This window comes from Camelina sativa, chromosome 4 (assembly GCF_030686135.1).
Source record: "Camelina sativa cultivar CO46 ecotype springtype chromosome 4, ASM3068613v1".
In the NCBI taxonomy this organism is placed as follows: Eukaryota; Viridiplantae; Streptophyta; class Magnoliopsida; order Brassicales; family Brassicaceae; genus Camelina; species Camelina sativa.
In genome coordinates this window covers 17,268,518-17,290,131 of record NC_141883.1, presented here as the reverse complement: position 1 = coordinate 17,290,131, position 21,614 = coordinate 17,268,518, and the positions used below count along the sequence as shown (strand labels likewise).

At 37.6% G+C, this 21,614-nt stretch overlaps 1 protein-coding gene, 1 non-coding gene and 4 pseudogenes across 2 annotated transcripts; 3 read left to right on the top strand and 3 right to left on the bottom strand.

Annotated features, from left to right (window-relative positions):
* Positions 1 to 5,559: 5,559 nt before the first annotated feature.
* LOC147945882 (small nucleolar RNA R71) lies at positions 5,560 to 5,666 on the top strand. The gene has a single exon (XR_015597933.1). It is a non-coding gene; the product is annotated as a small nucleolar RNA R71 (small nucleolar RNA).
* Positions 5,667 to 8,494: 2,828 nt separating this feature from the next.
* Positions 8,495 to 9,408, bottom strand: LOC104783796 (E3 ubiquitin-protein ligase RSL1 pseudogene; annotated as a pseudogene).
* A 713-nt stretch (positions 9,409 to 10,121) lies between these two features.
* Positions 10,122 to 10,942, bottom strand: LOC147945881 (E3 ubiquitin-protein ligase RSL1 pseudogene; annotated as a pseudogene).
* A 489-nt stretch (positions 10,943 to 11,431) lies between these two features.
* LOC104783795 (E3 ubiquitin-protein ligase RSL1-like) lies at positions 11,432 to 13,203 on the top strand (annotated as a pseudogene).
* Positions 13,204 to 16,879: 3,676 nt separating this feature from the next.
* Positions 16,880 to 17,946, top strand: LOC104783794 (E3 ubiquitin-protein ligase RSL1 pseudogene; annotated as a pseudogene).
* Positions 17,947 to 18,495: 549 nt separating this feature from the next.
* Positions 18,496 to 21,345, bottom strand: LOC104780378 (uncharacterized). Its single transcript, XM_087510250.1, has one exon. The coding sequence runs from the start codon at positions 21,287 to 21,289 to the stop codon at positions 18,854 to 18,856; it is 2,436 nt and encodes an 811-aa protein (XP_087366376.1). The 5' UTR covers positions 21,290 to 21,345; the 3' UTR covers positions 18,496 to 18,853.
* Positions 21,346 to 21,614: the final 269 nt, after the last annotated feature.

The following is a 21,614-nucleotide window of genomic DNA, read 5'->3' as shown; positions in this document are numbered from 1 at the left end:
CTGAATCGGAAAACTGAGTATGGGATCGAGTAGAGGAGAGAATTTCGAGCAAAATGGGGTTTGGAATCGTCGGATTCGGTGGAGAATCGAGGGAGATATGGTCGATTTAAGGTTGTGTTCGTCGGTTTCGAGTTTCAGTGTGGAGTGGCGAAGAAGACGAAGTCGGAGGATTTAAAACGTGACTTTAGGTTAAGTTGCATCGATCGATGCTGAGGTTGAATCAGTCGATGCAAACGTTGGGTTGATGCAACTGGGCTTAATCCGGCCCACCAAAATTCGATTATTTTCAAACCTATCAGCCCATTAAACCTCTGATCCATTAACATCATCGAACTATGCATCGAGCGATGCACCATATGTGTCGATCGATGCAGTGCCACTTCCGTTGATTTTTTACGATTTCTGCATCACTTAAACTCAAAACTAAAAATTAATATGTTAGTAAATCCTAAAAAAAAAAATAATAATTAAAATCCTACCATTGGGTTGCCTCCCACTCAGCGCTTGTTTTAAGTCATTAGATTGACTTAGCAGCGGATTAGGCAGAGGGTGCACCATCCAAACGCACAATGTGTTCGTCTGGTATCCCGACTTCAGCCCAATAGTGTTTCACCTTCTGTCCATTGACAGTAAAATTCTCACCCTTGGAGTTAAGCAGCACAATGGCTCCATAAGGGCGGACTTCTTGGATAGTGAATGGTCCGGACCAGCGAGAACGAAGCTTTCCTAAAAACAGCTTCAAACGAGAGTTGTACAGAAGTACCTGGTTATTAGGCTCAAAATTTCTGGAGATGATCTTCTTATCATGATAAGCCTTGGTTCTCTCCTTATATAGCTTAGAGTTCTCAAATGCATGATGTCTAAACTCATCCAACTCATTCAGCTGAACCAACCTTCTCTCAGAAGCTGTCTTGGCATCAAAATTCAGCAATTTTACAGCCTAGGCTGCTTTGTGCTCTAACTCCACTGGAAGATGACATGCTTTCCCATAAACCAGATGAAAAGGTGTAGTGCCAAGTGGTGTCTTATATGCAGTCCAATATGCCCAAAGTGCATCATCTAACTTAGCTGCCCAATCCTTTCTAGTAACACCCACTGTCTTCTCAAGGATTTCTTTGATTTGACGGTTAGAAACCTCAACCTGACCACTAGTTTGGGGATGATATGGGGTGGCCACTCTATGTTGAACTCCATACTTCTTTAACAACTTATCAAACACTTTATTAATAAAGTGCTTACCTCCATCATTGATAACAATCCGAGGCACTCCAAACCGTGGAAAGATAATGGTCTTAAACAGCTTAAGAACCACAGAAGAATCATTCTTGGGACTTGCAATAGCTTCCACCCACTTGGAGACATAGTCAACAGCTACAAGGATGTACTTGTTCTTGTAAGAAGAAGGAAATGGTCCCATAAAATTAATGCCCCAACAATCAAACATTTCAACCTCAAGAATGAAGATTTGTGGCATCTCATGCCGTTTACTGATTTGACCTTTCCGCTGACAGGCATCGCATCTTGAGACAAACTCATGAGCGTTTTTTGAACATCGTTGGCCACCAAAAGCCTGCTTGGAGAACCTTGGATAATGTCTTGAATGTAGCAAAATGTCCGGCATAGTCAGATCCATGACAATGAAACAAAACGTCACGTACCTCAGTTTCTGCTAAACATCTTCTGTAAACTCCATCACTGCAATGCTTATACAAGTAAGGTTCATCCCAATAGTATCTCCGAAGATCTCTCAAGAACTTCTTCTTAGCATACCCTATAAATTTTTCTGGTTCCACCTCAGCAGCAAGGTAATTTGCGATATCGGCATACCATGGTTGATCAGAAGTAGTTACAGCAGCTATGTCGTTGTCAAACTCATAACCCGACGATTCCTGGACCAAGTGTCGATCGATGCTTAGTGATGTATCGGTCGATGCAATAACCAAGTCCTGTTCGTATCGAGATGAAGCATCGATTGATGCACCAGATGTGTTGATCGATGCATTGCCACGACTTCGCAAAATTTCCCGAGACTGCAGCAATGTAACTTGAGAACCAATATCAACAAAGTATACATTCTCTTCTGGCAGTGAATCATGAATTGGAACATTATCTTCTATCTTGATCCTTGATAAATAATCAGCTACTCCATTTTCAATCCCTTTCTTGTCCTTAACCTCAATGTCAAATTCTTGAAGAAGAAGAATCCATCTTAGTAACCTTGGCTTGGCATCCTTTTTCTGCATCAAGTATTTGAGTGCAGCATGATCTGTATGAACTATCACCTTTAATCCAACCAAGTAAGAACGAAACTTCTCAAAAGCAAACACTACTGCTAGCAACTCCTTCTCTGTTATTGCATAATTCCTTTGAGCATCATAAAGTGTTCTACTAGCATAGTAAATAACATGAAATTTCTTATCCTTCCTCTGTCCTAGCACTGCTCCCACTGCAAAATCACTGGCATCACACATTACCTCAAAAGATAAATCCCAATATGGTGGTTGACAATTGGAGTACTCACAAGCTCTTGCTTAATCTGTTCAAAAGCTAATCGACATTCATCAGTAAACTCAAATTTGACATCCTTGCATAGTAGAGCTGAAAGTGGTCTAGCTATCTTACTGAAATCCTTGATGAAGCGTCTATAGAACCTGGCATGTCCAAGGAAACTCCTTACCAACTTCACACTATCTGGTGGTTGAAGACCTGTCATCACATCTATCTTAGCGCGGTCAACTTCAATACCAGCTTCTGAAACCCTGTGACCAAGCACTATACCATCTCTAACCATAAAATGACACTTCTCCCAATTAAGAACTATGTGCTTCTCTTCACATCTAGCCAGCACTTTACAGAGATTATCCAAATAGCTCTTGAATGAAGACCCATATACTGAAAAATCATCCATGAAAACCTCCATGTAATCTTCAATCATGTCTGTGAAGATGGACATCATACATCTCTGAAATGTCGCAGGAGCATTACAGAGACCAAAAGGCATTCTGCGATATGCAAAAGTACCATATGGACAAGTGAAAGTCGTCTTCTCCTGGTCATCGGGATGAATCGGAATCTGGAAAAACCCGGAGTAACCATCCAAAAAGCAGTAGTATGGATGGTTAGCTAACCTCTCAAGCATCTAATCAATGAAGGGCAGCAGGAAGTGATCTTTCCTTGTTACGGCATTTAGCTTTCTGTAATCAATGCACATCCGGTGTCCGGTGATTGTCCGTGTCGGAATCAGCTCATTCTTGTCATTCTTCACCACTGTAACTCCACTCTTCTTCGGAACAACAAGAACTGGACTAACCCATTTGCTATCAGAAATTGGGTAGATAATCTCGACATTCAGCAATTTCATGATCTCCTTTTTGACAACGTCTTGCAAATTCGGATTTAGCCTCCTCCCATACTCAATAGATGTCTTAGCTACCTCCTCAAGATGAATCCTATGCATGCACAAGTTCGGAGAAATCACTGCAATATCATCAAGAGAATAGCCAAAAGCTTTGCGAAACTTGCGCAGCTTGCTTAGCAATAAAGTGAGCTCTGCATTGTTTAAGGAAGCATTAACAATAACAGGATAAGAAGAATTCTCACCTAAAAATGCATACTTTAAACCTGCAGGAAGTGGCTTGAGATCAAGTTTTGGAGCTTTCTCTAGACTCCAATCAGATAGTTTCTCAGCTTGTGAAGAAGTACCAACCAATTCCTCTTGTGCAACCAACTTCTTTACTTGCTCATTAGCATCTAGTAGCTTGACATACCCAGGAGCAATGTCATCTAAATCTCAGCTTCTTCAGTAGAAGCAACTAATGCTCTCTCAAGAGGATCTTCAGGATACAGCTCCTTAAAAATCTCTTCCACAAGATTAGACAATGTATCCACATAAAAAGTTTGACCATCTATGGTTGGCCTCTTAACCAGCTTATCCATGTCAAAACGCATCTGCAAATCTCCATCATTAAGACCAATCTGTCCTTTCTTGACATCAACAATGTCTCCAGCAGTAGCTAAGAATGATCTTCCCAAGATTAAAGGATCCTTAGGCTCTTCTTCATACTTAAAGATCACAAAATCAGTAGGTATCAAACAATTACCAATCTTAATTGGAACATCTTCAAGAATACCGTCAGGAATACGAACTGATCTGTCAGCAAGGATAAGAGTAATCTTGGTGGGTTGGAAATCTGTCATCCCAAGGCTGAGTGCTACTGATCTAGGCATTAAGTTGACACTGGAACCAAGATTGTACAATCAAGAACAAAACTACCTGGATCAAGAAGCTTTTCTGGGATCTTGTTCTGAATGATGGCACTAACTTGGGCTGAAATCATCATTACTCCCTGCTCAGCATTCAAATCCTTAGTCATCATCCTTTAACATATCTCCTAAGCATTGGAGAAGTTCTAACCGCATCAACCAATGGCAGCTCCACAATAAGTTTATCCATCATAGCCTTACACTTAGCATCATCAAGCTCTTGTTTAGACTTCCTTGGATTCTTGGGGAAAGGAACGTTGGGTTTATAAACTCTCTCAGCAACTGGAATCGGAGCTTTCGTAACTTCCTTCTCGGTTTAGACGTTGCATCGGTCGATGTTGTCTCGCATAGTCAATTCTTCTACGACCACTGAGGGTTGCGTCGATCGATGCTTTGCAGTTGCATCGGTCGATGCTGGTTCTGGATCGTCAAACTCATCATCCTCATCGATCAGTTCCTGCAATTCTTTGGCTTTCTGCTTCTTCTCAGCTTTAGACTGTAATTGCTTACCACTACTTAAGGTCACAACATTGCAAGAGTGCTTCGGATTTGATTCAGTTCTTCCTGGTAAGAATCATTTTTGCCTTTTTCACAGCTCCAGCAGTTTGTACAACTTGGTTCTCCAGCTTCTTAACTTGGACATTCAATGAATCAAATTTGCCAGTAAGCTCAGTATAGACATTGTCAATCTTCCCATTGAATGTCACTGTCAACTGCTCCTGTCCCTGAAGAATCTGCTCAAGCATTGCCTCCATCCTACTTTCAGTTGTCTTAGGATGAGGAGATTGGTAAGAGGAGTTGCCATACGTCCTGGTGTAACCACTGCTCTGCCGCTGTTTCTGATAATCTTGATTAGGAATGAAGCCTGTAGAATTAGATGGATAGTTGTTGCGCTGGTTGTTTCCACTGAAAGACCTGTTGCCTTGCTGATTTCCAAACCTTTGACCTTGATTCCCATACACAAAGTTGACATCTTCTTCTACATTTTGCGGCTCTGGCTCAAAAATCTCAACATCTTCAGCAAAATGGACTGATTTCTTCCCAACAAGAAGATTATGCACTGTATCCAATTTGGCAATCACTGTAGCAAACTGATTAGAATCATACCCTTCATGTGCTCTTTTCCGTTCTAAGTCCGCATTCTTAGTACTGTTGTTGGATGCTAGCCTCTCTATTAACTTTTCAGCCTCATCTGGGTACCTTTTCTTGAAGTTCCCATCACTAGCAGCATCTAAAGCCATCTGATACCTCCAGTCAATCCCGCTGAAGAAGATACTAATCAACTAAACCTCTGAGAATCCATGATGCGGACAGTCTCTCTAATATGCCTTGAACCTCACCCAAGCAGCTTTGTAAGATTCAGCAGGTCCTTATCTAAAGGTGGAGAGCTTAATCCTCAGCTCATCAGACATCGCATCATCATAGAAGTAGTTCAAAAATGCCACCTTGATGTCATGCCAGGTTGTCAGAGATCCCGGTTTGAGTTGTCTTAGCCAATGAGAAGCTTCCCCAGCAAGAGAGTAGAGGAAGAACTTGCAATAGAGATAGTCCTCTGTAACTCCATTAGCTTTGATGCTGGTGACTATATCCTCAAAGTTCTCAATATGGTCTAGAGGCTTCTCATGCGGCAAGTTTTGGAATGGTCTTTGTCCAACAAGAGCGAAGTAGGCAGGTTTCAGCTTAAAATCATTTCGTGGGAATGGAGGAGGGAAAATTGCGGAACGGTTCTCATTGAATAAGTCTGGCCTGTTGAAGTCCGCAAGAGTCTTGACAAGCTCTCCATTGTTGTCCCGTCTAGGCTGAAGGTCCAAATTGGCTCCATTCGCACAAGCTCAGACATTGCGTCGATCGATGCCATCATTGTGTCGATCGATGCCTTCTTGGTTGCGTCGATCGATGCCATTGTTGCGTCGCTCGACGCCACGTGCATCATCCTCAACCACGACGAGTTCTTCCTGAATAACTCGTTCTTCAGCATCAAGTTTATGGCCTTGCTCGTTGTACACATTGCCCTCTTGATCCCTCAAAACTCCAGCCTCATCAGGTCTCAATATGAGTGTTTTGACCATCTTCGCTGACTTGGCTGCTTTTGTGTTATCACGCTCTAGTTGTCCCAACTCTTGGTTTGTAAGCTTAACAACTGGACCAGTAGGATTTTTCCTGGTGCTAGGCTTAGGCATGTACCTGAAACACACAAGAGAAAAGAAACAAAAGCGTGTGAGTAAAATAGAAAAATAAAAATCTAGACAAAATCAAAGACTTTAATCTAATGGTGAATCAAAAGAGTCCCCGGCAAAGGCGCCAAAATTTGATATGCTCAAATTGTAATACCTTAATGATACTAACAGCCTTGCAGTCATAATATTCTAGGGGTCGAATCCACAGAGACTCTAGATCACACAATAGACTTATTAATTTTTTAATTATCCTAAATCAAATTATTAAATTAAAAACAATGCAAAAACAGAATTTAAAGGTGTTGTAAATTCAAAGGATCAAAGAGCTAGGCCTAGGGAAATTCTCATGAATTTATGAAATATTAAATCAGTCAAATAATAGGATTCAAGCAATTAAAAATCAGATCTAAAACTCTAAACACTCTTGTAAAATAAATCAGTTCTCACTGCAAATATTATCTAAATTTAAAACCAGAAAATCCAAATATCTTTGCAAAATTCAAGTTTAAAAATCAGCTTTAAAAACAAGTTTAGATTGTTCACAAAATTATTAAATCAAATCTCTTTGCAAGAAATAATTTTGTTCATCAAAAGGTTTATCAGAAAAATCAATTATATTCTCATATCAATTTATTTTCTTAGGTATTAATTCTAGGTGATCAATCAAGAATTAATATGAAGAACAATCTAAAATGAAGATCATAGAAGATAATGAATCCTAAAATATCAGATCTAATGCACCATAAAAACCCTATAAAAAACCGTAAACCTAACAAACAAACTACTCAGACATATTCAATGTAGAACAAAACATCTTTTCTGAATAAGAAGCAATTGATATTAAGAAGTAAGAAAGGAGTTCAAGAATTTTCTCTCTACAGATGAAATCAGATATGTCTCTCCCAAAGCTCTCAATATATCTTTTGGTTGCAGAATAAAGTTTAGGTCTAAACAATGACCATAAAAATCCTATAAATACTCTAAAACACGTTTTGGGCCTTAACTGCAAATAAGAGAAACTTGGGCAAATTTTGTAAATCTTCTAAAGCTTGTGGAAACAACTTCCGTTTGGTTTGTGGCAACTGCATCGATCGATGCTGAGATTGCATCGGTCGATGCATAGACTTGATCTCGTCTCCGAGCTTCGTTGATCAGCCTTCATGCTTTGATTATGCTCCAAATCATCCTCTTTTAGCTCCCTTGTGTTCCATCCGTGCCAATGAGTACCTAAACCTATAAAGACTCAATAACAACTTAGAAAACAAATCAAAAGACTCAATAACAACCTAGAAAACAAATCAAAAGACTCAAAAACAGACTTATACCATGGTTAAAACCACAAAAACCATGATATATCATTAATCGTAACATTGTCATTAAATAGTCGTAAATATTTACGACTACGTGTTATAGTCGTAATATGGTCGCTATTTACCGACTATATTACGACTAAATTTCTTTACCGACTATCAATTTACGACAATAGTTATTAGTCATAACTTAGTCGTTAGTTATGAATTAGTGACTATATAGTGATTATTAGTGCAGTCGTAAATCTATTGTTTTCTTGTAGTGAACAAGATAAAGCTTTTGATTAAAACAATAAGAAATTAATTATCTAGTCATTAAATTCTGTAAAGTATGTATATGATTTATATTAATTCACCTTTTTAAAATCCATGTATTTATGCAGATCTTAATCTATTTTATAAATATGTAAGAATTATTCTTCTTCTGTAAGCTTGCAAGTCTAAATTTTCACCGCCTAACATTGTCAATATATATTAGGTCACCGCGACGGCTTGGGTTGTCTAGTGGCCGTAAAGCTGATGAACTTCATAAATTTGAGAAAGGGTAATAAGTTAATTATAAATGTTGGGAAAAAACCATACAATCGAACTTGTAATAATGTTTGCTTCAAACTTTATCCCTATCAACAACCCACAAAACCGGTCATACTATTTTTTTGAAGCAAAATGAATATAATAGAACCAAAACAAAAACTAAGTCATGCACATGATGGTAAGGCAGTCTGGTGAAGGCGCAAGCGGATGTTATGGCGTTGGAAGATAGACATGGCGAGCACCATGATGACAACTTCCAGCCTTGGCTCCACATTGGTAGCAAAACTTATGTCTACAATGAAAAATATAATTTGATTAAAACATTATTATAAGGAAAAAAAAGATCAGATAAAAACATATATAGCAATTCGAATGTTATTAATAGAGATGATACCTGCAAGTTACTTTGATGCATCCTTCTGAAAGTTCGATCATCTGTTTGCACTTTCCACATTGACGCCACATGTTCCGATTTCCTAAAGCTTTAAGCTTTATATCATCAGCAGTAGGATTTGGACCCAAGTTCTTGTAATCGCCGCACGACAAGTCACTATGCCACGGAACTTTACATTTAATGCAAAGGAGTTGACCGCATTCGAAGCATTGTCTTCTAACTCTAGCTTCTTTTGTAAATTTAGAGAAGTATCTCCAAACTCCAGCTTCTTTAATCGACATTAAAGCCGAGCACCTCGGGTTTGGGCAATAAATTCTATCTGTTATAGGAATCGTGTTCTCTTTGATATTTTGTTGCCACATCTTTCTTAGTTCAGGTGTCAAAAGATCAGCACAGTTTCCAAAAGTCAGCTTGGACTTGAACAGTAATGAGGACATCTAATCACACCTCCCTCGAGTAGCCTCACCTCCATATGTCGTTTCACACACTTGGAACAGAACTGATGACGACATTTATGAACACAAAAAATCTGAGTAGGGACAATATTATCATCTAAACATATACTGCAAGTCGTTTTGCGAGTAGGCTTCGCTTGGCGAGGAGGATTCTTCTCAAGCCTGCTTGATTTAGAAACTATAGCTTCCTTTGCTTGTTTATAAGCATATCTGATACTATTTCGGGGCACCAAAATCTGAAAGCTCGATGCAAATTGTTGACTTATACGTTGCATATTTATTCACAATTCACCGATCAGAATCAACTAATTGTGAAGGAAGTTCAATGAAATTTATAAATTTAAATAGGGATCGAACAAGTAACGCAAAAAGACAAAAAATAAAAAAAAATAACAAGGGATAAGTGTGAGAAGGAACACCCTAAGCAAAAACCAAAAAGGATTAGTGATTGATATTATACATTTTTTTTTAACCAGTGTAACATTATAATTGCAAAAGTTAGAATATAATAATGAAAAGTTATCGAGAATGAAAGTGAATACTTGAAAAGTTAGAAAATCAATCAATTGAATATATAATAATACTAGAATTGGGTACGTACATGAGGGAAATATATTCTTAATTAAAACAAACTTATGTGATATTAATCCTTAAGACAATATATTTAGTTATAAATTTTAAATGATACTATTATATGTATATTTTCGAAATTAATTAAAACATTCTAACAATTTGATTAGAAGAAATCGTACTGAAAACATATTCCATCTTTTCTTTGTAAGGGCAGAAAATACTTTAAAACAATCTTTCATTCTTTAAGGGCATCAAAATAGAAAAACCATAGGTAATCGGAATATAATTTAAGTTTGCTCCTAATTTAATCCTATCATATTAAAACTGATCATACTATTTTATGAAGCAAAAAAAAAATCTAATTAGTATAAGTACCAAAACGAAAACTAAGCAAAGCGCAAATATCGATGGTAAGCTACTGCTGTGATGGCCTTGTAGGAAAGATATTGTAAAAATGATGATCGCAATCTCCAGCCTTGGCTCCACATTTGTAACAAAACCTATGTCCACATCTACAATGAAAAATGGAATGATAAATCAGATTAAATCAATCATATAAAAAAAATTCGAAAATAAATGGTTTTTTTGTAATAGATATGGTACCTGCAAATTACTTTGATGCATCCTTCTGAAAGTTCGATCATTTGGTTGCACTTTCCACATTGACGCCACAACCTTTGATTTGCTAAAGCTTTGAGCTTTATATCACCTGCTGTAGAATTTGGATCCAATTTCATGTAATCATCGCATGACAAGTCACTATGCCACGTCACTATGCCACGGAACTCTACAGTTGATGCAAAGGAGGTGAAAGCATTTGAAGCAGTGTCTTCTAAATCTAGCTTCTGCTGTAAATGTAGAGAAGTATCTCCTGATTCCAGCTTGTTTAATAGGTTAGACTTTAGAGAGGTTTTTTTATTGACATTAAAGCCGCGCACGTCGGGTTTGGGCAATAAATTCTATATGTTATAGGGATCTTGTCGTCCTTGATCCTTTTTTGTTCCACGTCTTCCTTAGTTCAGGTGTCAAAAAATCAACACAGCTTCCAAAAGTCAGCTTGGACTTGCAGCGGTAATGAGGACATCTAATCACACTTCCCTCGAATAGCCTCAACTCTATATGTCGTTTCACACAGTTGGAACAGAACTGATGACGACATTTATCAACACAAAACATCTGACCAACGCCAATATTATCATCTAAACAGATACTGCAAGTCATTTTGTGACTAGCCATGCCTTGCATAAAAGCATCTATGATACTATGTCTAGCCAACAAACTATGAAAGCTCGACACAATTTGTTGGCTTATACGTTTCATAATTATTCACAAAGATCAGAATCAGCGAGCAAAAGTTCTCTTAATTTTATTAACGTGAAAAAGGAGAAAGAAAGAGCATGCCAAGTCTGTTTTAGGTAGAGATCAATACAGAAATGATTAGAGATTATCAAAAATGTCAAAAAGAATTTGTGTAAAATCGAAAACCCCTAAGAAAAAGGGATTCGATATTATCTCTAAAGAACAAAATATTAGTAACTCATAATTGAAAAACTTACAAACGTCATAATGAAATTTATTTGGCCACAAATATAAAAGATCTTATATATAATTAGTGTTTATCTCTATTAAGAACAAAACATAATACGTAATATAAGTCTTCAAAAACTTAATAAGTATATAGCTTCTTCAGATTTATTCCAACCAAAAACTTGATACTAAACAATCATGGAAGGATATGAAGTAGGTTTTGTTTCTAAGAAACAAAGCGTAACCAAATCTTCGTCGGCAAAATATGTCGATAACATTGTCTACAGATTGTATTTTAAGGGTTTGGTTAGCAATGATATTGCAGCTGATATTACTGCAGAGCATGATGGAAAAAAGATGGCGATGGCTGGTTTTGGAATTGCAATTTGCAATCAGAAAGATGAGTTGTTGTTTGAGATAAAAGAACCAGTGAACGACGCAAAGATCAACATCGAAAGAGTTGAGATTAGGGCTTTGGTTCGTGGATTAAGTGAAGCACTCGATTTAGGGATCATAAAGCTTGTGATTTATTGTGATGATTCTTCGATTTACCAAAATGTAAGTCTTTTTTTTTTTCTCTACTTTGTTATATGCACTTAATATATTATTCATGACACTCTAAAATGGCTGGTTAGTGGTTAATTAATTAGTACTGCATTATCAAAACTTCAAGTGCTTAAAATATTCAAATAAAGTATTATTTCTTTCTTATGTTTTAGCCATTAATTAGATGGTTGTGAATATTGGCTTGAACGCACTTGTGATAAATAACTTTTGTAAACATTACAGTGAATATATATTTGGTATTTGTATATCTTAAAGAACAGTTGTATCATATCTTGTTATGTGATGATGACTTTGATTATAATCTGCATCGGCAAAATATATCGGTTTAACGAGAATGAATCTAATTTTTGAATGCAGATAATGATTGGTAAATGTGATCCTAAGAAGGAAAGAGTTGTCGAACAACTATTGGAGCAAGTCCATCGCCTTCTAGAAAAATTTGATTCTAGTGAGCTATTCTAGTTTGTAGAATAAATATCAAGTTTGTTTTTAATCTTGCAAGAGAGGCAATTGTTTCTCAAACCAGCACCGCCTCAGAGGTTAAGGGAGAAGTTTGTGTCATTTGTCTGGAAGAAACCACGGTCGATCGCATGTTCTTTTTCGGTAAATGCCTTCACCGTTATTGTTTTCCTTGTGGAAGTGAAACTGCAAAACGGAACTGTGCCCACATGCCTTGATAATGAATGCAAGTTAGAGCTGAGTCTTAAATACTGTAGCATGGTTTTGAAACCTAAGGTGATTCAGATGTGGAAACACAAGATGAAAGATGATTCCATTCCCGTAGCTGAGAGAATTTATTGCCCCTATCTAAACTGCTCAACGTTGATGTCCCAAACCGCGATTTCTCGATCTGATCAATCGAATGATGCAGCATGTGTCAAATGTTCTGGACTCTTTTGCATTGATTGTAAAGTACCATCGCATTCTGATTTGTCGTGTACTGAGTACCAAGAACTTCACCCTCACACTCTAGTTGATGATGACTTGAAGCTTAAGTCTCTAGTACAGAACCAAAAATGGCGCCAATGTGTCAAATGTCGACATTTAATTGAGCTTAATCAAGGCTGCAACCACATGATATATATATATATATATATATATATATATATATATATTTTTAACGCAACTAAGATATAATTTGAGACTATATATTTACATTTTTATAATGTCTTATATGGTTTTTTGTAGATGTGAGTATCAGTTTTGCTACAGGTGTGGAGTTGAATGGAAGAAGAGTCAAGTGATTTGTCCTACAGGTTGCTCACGTACTGCCGATAGTGATTTTGATTATAATGATGGTTGGAGATGATCATGAAGGTTGCTGGGATGATTCGTATGCTGATGGTGGTTTATCCGATGATTCTCCCCCTGTCCCCGATTACGTGGGTTATTATAGTCCTTAGTCTATGTGTTTTGATTAACAAGTTATTTTGATACACTTTTCATCTCTTTCTTTTGGTTTTTTTTTTTTTTTACTTTGATTACATTAGCAGCTGCACCTTGATAGGTTCTTTGGACCTTTTGCATTTTATATTCGTAATGGAATTTGAAGGCTAACTCTCATAATCTTCAAGTTTACATGTTTTATCATGGTACTTAGCAATTATATTTAACTTGATAATTTATTGGATTATCTGAAATATGGATCGTAAGTACTACTTGTTTATAATTAATCAAATATTGTATAACAAATAAAAATAGGGAGAGTTACTATAATATTACTAAAATGTTTCACAAGAGTAGCACACAATTATTAGTAATTACTAGAATAACTTCTGTACCATTTGTACTCCTAAAGTACTCCTAAAACTAGTATTGAAAAAAACGCAATTACGGATAATGCCATTGAAAGAACAAAAAAACATTGGGAACTGAAAAAAAGTCTACCGGTTGTTTGATGGTACGAAACTCTGGTACATAAAGATGGTAGATATAGTTGGTATATTAAGGTGGCCGAGTGAAGGGGTACGACAGATATAATTGGTATACTTAGTTGTAGTGATGGTACACTTATGTGTATGGTAGATTAATTAGATAGATATTTGATTTCGTTAGATTAAGTTGGTAGAGAAATTGTCTTTGATGATAGATTTATTTTTTTGAGTGGGGTAGATCGATAGACTTAAAAGGTAGGGAAGATATTTATGGTAGACTAATGATCTGTTGCAACAGATTTATTTGACAGTAGTCCTTAACAGATATTTTTGGTATACTTACTATGTTTTTAAAATAGTTTTAGTAGTGTAATGGTAGACTTCTAATTTGTGGTAGATTAAGTAGGCATTTGTGACAGCTGTAAGTCTTACCAGAATAATACGAATTTGTTTGAGCAAGCAAAGACAGTATAGAGTTGCGATAGACTTATAGGGAGATCTATATAACTCACTTTTTATAGGTTTTTAAGTTAGAAATCAGATGTTGAGTTGAAAATCTATAATAGTTGAGTAAAAACCCCACAAGTGAAACAAAAAAAAATAGACATAAGTCGTGAAAAAATAAAGTGAGGCAGGAGAAATTAGGGTTTTCAGTCGTATGTTAGAGGTAGAAGACGAGAATATTCTTGTAATTTTGGGTTCATTAAACCTAAAATCGAACGTGTACGTACATATAAATGTGTACGTACATATGAACGCATACGTACATATGAACACACAAATTGTTTACAAACAAAACATTCAAAACATGTACGTACACAAGTTATTTTAATGTAACATTCAAAGCAAATAGTTATGTGAGAAACGTGATAGCAATCATCATAAAGCGAACTCTATCATTCAATCTTGTTTGGGACTAATTAGGGAGATAAGTGAAACAATCACACATAAAGATATGTATAACTAAAAGGTGCAATATCACATTCTCTCACCATATTCTCACAATTACAAATAAACCCACCGTTGAGCATAGTTATAGAAGTGTCAAACCCACCGTTGAACATAGTTATAGAGGTGTCAAAAATATAAGCTATGCATGTTGCAGTTTGGGTGTATGTACATAACGTTCTTTTGTTTAATGTATGTTGTAGTTTGGTGTACGTACATAACGTTCTTGAGATTAGTGTACGTACATAAATCCGTTTTAATGAAATATATTATTGTAATTTTGTAGTCATCTTCAACATATCTTCTTCTGCAACCCTAGCTAATATTGTCGTTGTTGTTCACCGGAAATGGAACAAGTAAGAGATGTTACTAGTTAAAAACCAAAGAGCCAAATTTTCAGATATAAAACACTCTTAATTACTTCGTCAGTCTTGATTGCTCACAAAACCAAAGAGTTAATTTTTTTTGTTTTCGGGGCAAATTGAAATTGATTAAATAATTAAAAGTTTTGCACTCGATGAGAGGAGGAACCGGAAATAACCAGACAAAGCTAAGAAAACAACTAAAACAAATGTCATATGTGGAAGAAAAGCAGTAGAGATAGATGTGGAGGATCCCTTTTATTTTTATTTTTTGAATAAAATATTAAATTAAATTTAAAGAAAAAATAGGGTTTGTACAACTAGTGCAACTGGTAGCTGAAATTTTTTAGCTAAGAACAATTACAAAACTGAAAAGAAGAGTAAAATCATCAGTTCAGCCTAGATCTCTAGAAGCAAACCAAACTTGGAGACCGTCCTCATAGCGCCTATCCCCCAGACCAGAGATAGCGAGGAGCTGATTCCGGACTTGTTTATCGAACCAAGATATTAGAGTACCTGCTGACTTTGGAATCTCCCCATGTTTTCGAGAATTACGTTCTCTCCAGAGAGTATGAATCGTAGCTTGGAAAAGGTATCGAGCAATGAATCCAACCAACCTGTCTGGCCAGCGGTCGGACACACAAGTGACTAGAGCAGCCAAGTTCGTGGTGTACTTGGTCCTAAAAATATTTTTGGCTAAAGCCCCCCAAACAAGTTTATAATAAAAAAAAAAACTGGCCAATGCTTGCAGAAACTAGAAATAGAAACCAGAAGCTAACCTTTGTGGAAAACACCCGTTCATGAGATTCATCAAGGATTATATTTGTAGGATGGTCAAAACCGTTAATGCAAGGATATGTCATCAGGAGATCTAATATAGTTAAGAATGGAAACTGCATTGGTAAACATAAACATAGCATAAATGACGAGGCTTAGAGCATGGAGATATTTTAAACTCAACTTTAAACAAAGTCTAGCAAAAGCTGAGACGAAAAAAGAGTCTCACCTGCTTCTCTAATTTAGCAGCTCGTGCTTGAGCCATTCCCAATTGTTTTGTAGAATCTGATGACCCTTTTTCTGCAGAGGAGTGAAAACATACAGATCATATGTAAGCCAAACATGCATGTCGAACAATTTATGACACGTTCCAAACAAGTAGGTGAAATTGAAACTATATTAGATCCATACCTGTAGTAAAAAGAAAACATACAAGCTCATAAACAAAATCTAAGCGGTATAATCGGATGCTCATAACCAAAACAGCTGTGGTAACCAAAACAAAAGCCAGGTTCCAAACGATGTCAAGCACCACCACAAGCTTCGAATAAGCCCAATCGCTCCGTCTTTCCTTTATGATTTGTCCTTTATGTGATTCCAAGTTAGATAGAGAGAGAGACAAATGAAGTAAATAGTACTAAACTACATAACTTCAGTAGTACCTTTTTTTCAAAGGTTGTTCTTTTTGAATTTTAAAAAAAACATGGATCTTATATATATGTAGCATGTGCTACGGCCTAAGCTAATGAAGCATTTATTAAGAAAAGTTTTGGAAAATTTCTGATATTTCTTATGATTTATTAGGGAATTTGATTTCTTTCTTATTAATAAGGATAATGAGGTAATTTTAAAGATTATCGTCATTAAAAAAGTTATTTAATTATTTTTAAAATATATAAGAGAAACTTGAGAATTTAATTCTTGATCTTGAGGATGAGAAGCTTTTAATTACTTGCCGGACACGTCCTTTATTTTCATGATTATAACTTAATATCCTTTTGCGTTTAAGTGTTCGATCCCTACATATATAAAGAGACTTTTGTTACTTTCCAACAATTCTGTTATATCCTCACACGAAGCCACCTCTTGTAAAATCTAAAGAATCCTAATTTGAAAGTATGCACAATAAATCCATGAAGAAAGAAGGCAATCTAGCACGAGAAGATGGCGCAAAACTCTCACCGGGAGATTTAAGTTCTGACTCCTACAGCCTTCATTTCAAGGGTTTAATATCGGGGGAGACCACGGGGTTTGGGGTTGCAATTTGGAGAGAAGAAGATGGTTGTCGCTTGTTTCACATGAAGAAATCACTTGATGACTCTTTCATTACAGTTTTGGAGGCTGAGCTCATAGCATTGAAGCGATGTCTAACCGAAGCTGTGAATTTGGGGATCAATCATATCTCAATTTGCTGCCGTGATTACCGGGTTTTTGAGTTTGTAAGTTTCTGTTTTTTTTTTCCATGTCTTATCTTCAATCTTGTGATTGATGTTTTCTTTTTCCCTTTGAATGTTTAAGCTCATGGAAAGATCCACGCCTAAGCAAGAGAACATTGCCTTGCTAATGAATGATGTTCAACACATCAGACATGACATCTAGCATCCCTGTTCTTGTAAGTGGGACTCAAGCTATGTCTCTTGCTCAAAACAAGACTTCCCGTATCTGTTTGGAATCTGATATCGAAGCAGCAGAGATGCTTTCCGTTGCATTCTGTAATCATAGATCCTGCGAGAAATGCCTGAAAAGACATATAGAAGAGGGACTACTAGATGGCAAAATTGTACCAAAATGTCCTGAGTATGGCTGCAAATCGAACCTGGATCGTAGAAGCTGTGCACATCTTTTGACACCTAAATTACAAAAGCTGTGGGAACGACATGACCCGGTTCCTGAATGCGACATATTTCATTGCCCAAATCCAAGCTGCTCGGCTTTGATGTCGAAAACTAAGCTCTTTGAGTCCACCGAAGAAGAGGGAGTTAGGAGATGTTGCTTTATATGCTGTACACCCTTTTGCATCAACTGCAAAGTCCCATGGCATAGTAACTTGTCGTGCGACGAATTCAAGAGGTCGGTTTCAAAGCTTAGTACAACAGGGTCGCGACAATGTAGAAGTTGCCAACACAGGATCATACTATTACTATCCGAAGAACGCAACACTGTAACTTGCAGGTATTATCTATAATCACAATATTTTTTTAATTATTATGATTATAAAAATAATCACAATATTTTTTTAATTATTATATTTTTTTAAATCACAATATTCTTAGTTTAGAACCATCTTTTACAAAAAAAAAATGAAAATAGAGACTTTTCTATAATACAATTAGTTTTCTAATCAAAAAGCATGAGAATAGACAAATAAAAATATATATATATATATATATGAGCCTATGCATATCTGAAAAACCAACTTGACCACATTTTTAAACAGCAAAAAACAAACCTTTTGGTTTAAATACGTACCAACGGAATGGTATGAAGCAGATGGTTAAAGAGAATCTGTTAAGATTACGTATTTTGTAACCTGGAGAATGAGGCATTGAAAAAGATAAGCACTCCACATTTATAAAACTGAAAAGGTAATTGAAGATGATGTTGGACTTGGGTGCACTCCTTAATTCTTGATGTTTTCGATTATATCTACATTTCTCATTTATCTAGTTGACTTTAGATTTTCTAATTAGTATTATGCCTCGAGTTCTATAATTTGGGGGTAACGCTTCCAACATTAAAGAAATTCAACTTTCCATTTTATCCATTCAAATGAGGTATGCATTCCATACAAGAGGATCGAATCGATAAATTATTATCCGAAGTTATAAAGTCAAGAATACACACTACAAATTCAAATTCGCGAAGGAATTCTTCATACAGATTTCAAGCAATCTTTACACATATTGAAGAAAAAACATGAAACCATATGAAGGTTTTGTAGCCAAATTTTAATCCAAATCCAAAGAAACTTAAAAGATACAAGTAGCACCAAGAACAAAAGGAAAGAAGAAATAAAATAAAATTCAGTAGCTTAGTTTAGAATGGCATTTATTGTTTTAATAATAGTAATATGAAGATGAGGATCATGAGGTTTAATACTCAGTTTTTGGAGAAGGTGAATACGATGGAGGAGGTGGGGATTTATAGTCAACCTTTGGTGAGGGGGAGTAATAAGGTGGCGGTGGTGGGGAACTGTAGACATATGGTGGTGGAGGAGATTTGTAGTCCACCTTAGGAGAAGGTGAGTAGTACGGTGGTGGTGGGGAGCTGTAGACATATGGGGGTGGTGGAGACTTGTAGTCTACCTTAGGGGATGGAGAATAGTATGGTGGTGGTGGGGAGCTGTAAACATATGGTGGTGGAGGAGATTTGTATACAACCTTAGGGGATGGGGAGTAGTATGGTGGTGGTGGAGAACTGTAAACATATGGTGGTGGAGGAGACTTGTATACTACCTTAGGGGCTGGTGAGTAGTATGGTGGTGGTGGAGAACTGTAAACATATGGTGGTGGAGGAGATTTGTATACAACCTTAGGGGATGGGGAGTAGTATGGTGGTGGTGGAGAACTGTAGACATATGGTGGTGGAGGAGACTTGTACACAACCTTAGGGGATGGAGAATAACATGGAGGAGGTGGTGGACAAACACATACATGAGGATGTGGTGGAGACTTGTAGTACACCTTAGGAGAAGGCGAGTAGTATGGTGGTGGTGGAGACTTGTATTCTACTTTAGGGGCTGGTGAGTAGTATGGTGGTGGTGGGGAACTGTAGACGTATGGTGGTGGTGGAGACTTGTAGTACACCTTGGGAGAAGGCGAGTAGTATGGTGGTGGTGGAGAACTGTAAACATATGGTGGTGGTGGAGATTTGTAGTTTACCTTTGGGGCTGGTGAGTAGTATGGTGGTGGTGGGGAACTGTAAACATACGGTGGTGGAGAAGATTTGTATACAACCTTAGGGGATGGGGAGTAGTATGGTGGTGGTGGAGAACTGTAGACATATGGTGGTGGTGGAGACTTGTAGTACACCTTAGGAGAAGGCGAGTAGTATGGTGGTGGTGGAGAACTGTAAACATATGGTGGTGGTGGAGACTTGTAGTCTACAACCTTAGGGGATGGGGAGTAGTATGGTGGTGGTGGAGAACTGTAGACATATGGTGGTGGTGGAGACTTGTAGTACACCTTAGGAGAAGGCGAGTAGTATGGTGGTGGTGGAGAACTGTAAACATATGGTGGTGGTGGAGACTTGTAGTCTACAACCTTAGGGGATGGGGAGTAGTATGGTGGTGGTGGAGAACTGTAGACATATGGTGGTGGTGGAGACTTGTAGTACACCTTAGGAGAAGGCGAGTAGTATGGTGGTGGTGGAGAACTGTAAACATATGGTGGTGGTGGAGACTTGTAGTCTACTTTAGGGGATGGGGAGTAGTATGGTGGTGGTGGAGAACTGTAAACATACGGTGGTGGAGGAGATTTGTATACAACCTTAGGGGATGGGGAGTAGTATGGTGGTGGTGGAGAACTGTAGACATATGGTGGTGGTGGAGACTTGTAGTCTACCTTAGGGCTTGGTGAGTAGTATGGTGGTGGTGGAGAACTGTAAACATACGGTGGTGGAGGAGATTTGTATACAACCTTAGGTGATGGGGAGTAGTACGGTGGTGGTGGAGAACTGTAGACATATGGTGGTGGTGGAGACTTGTATACTACCTTAGGGCTTGGTGAGTAGTGTGGTGGTGGTGGGGAACTGTAAACATATGGTGGGGGAGGAGATTTGTACTCAACTTTAGGGGAAGGCGAGTAGTAAGGTGGTGGTGGGGAATTGTATACATATGGTGGTGGTGGAGACTTGTAGTCTACCTTAGGGGCTGGTGAATAGTATGGTGGTGGTGGAGAACTATAAACATACGGTGGTGGAGGAGATTTGTAGTTTACCTTAGGAGATGGTGAGTAGTATGGTGGTGGTGGGGAACTGTAAACATATGGTGGGGGAGGAGATTTGTACTCAACTTTAGGGGAAGGCGAGTAGTAAGGTGGTGGTGGGGAACTGTAAACATACGGTGGTGGGGGAGACTTATAGTCTACCTTAGGAGAGGGTGAGTAGTATGGTGGTGGTGGAGAACTGTAAACATATGGTGGGGGAGGAGATTTGTAGTCCACCTTAGGAGATGGTGAATAATATGGTGGTGGTGGAGAGCTATAAACATATGGTGGGGGAGGAGACTTGTACTCAACCTTGGGGGATGGTGAGTAGTATGGTGGTGGTGGTGGAGAACTGTCGACATATGGTGGAGGAGGCGATTTGTATTCAACTTTAGGCGATGGAGAGATATATGGTAGTGGTGGTAGAGAAACATATGGTGGTGGGGAAGACTCGTATTCTACCTTAGGAGATGGGGAAGAATACGGTGGTGGTGGAGAACTATACGTGTATGGCTCATATGCAGCAACCATTGTTGCCATGATGATAACTCCTAGAGCGCAAATGAGATGGGCTGAAGGCCCCATCTTAGAAGAAGATCGCATTGTGATTATAGTTTTCTTTACCAACGCCTATGTTGGTTAGTTTCTCTTGTTTTGGTTTGTGTTGTAATGAATAGGCGCATGGGTTTTTATAGCAAAATGCAGCTGAACTATTCTTTTTTCCCTGTCCTTCTGGACTCTTTCCAACTAAATCGTGGAAGCATGTCTACACGATACTAGTGTGAGAGACGTGCGAGAACGTTTATGGAATGTCAACGAGCAACTTTCCATTTTTCTTTTCATATTAAAGAAGAATTATATGTATCATGTTGCATCATTTCGGACAACGAGCTAGTTTCATTTTTATTTTTTACATTTTAAAGGTTCA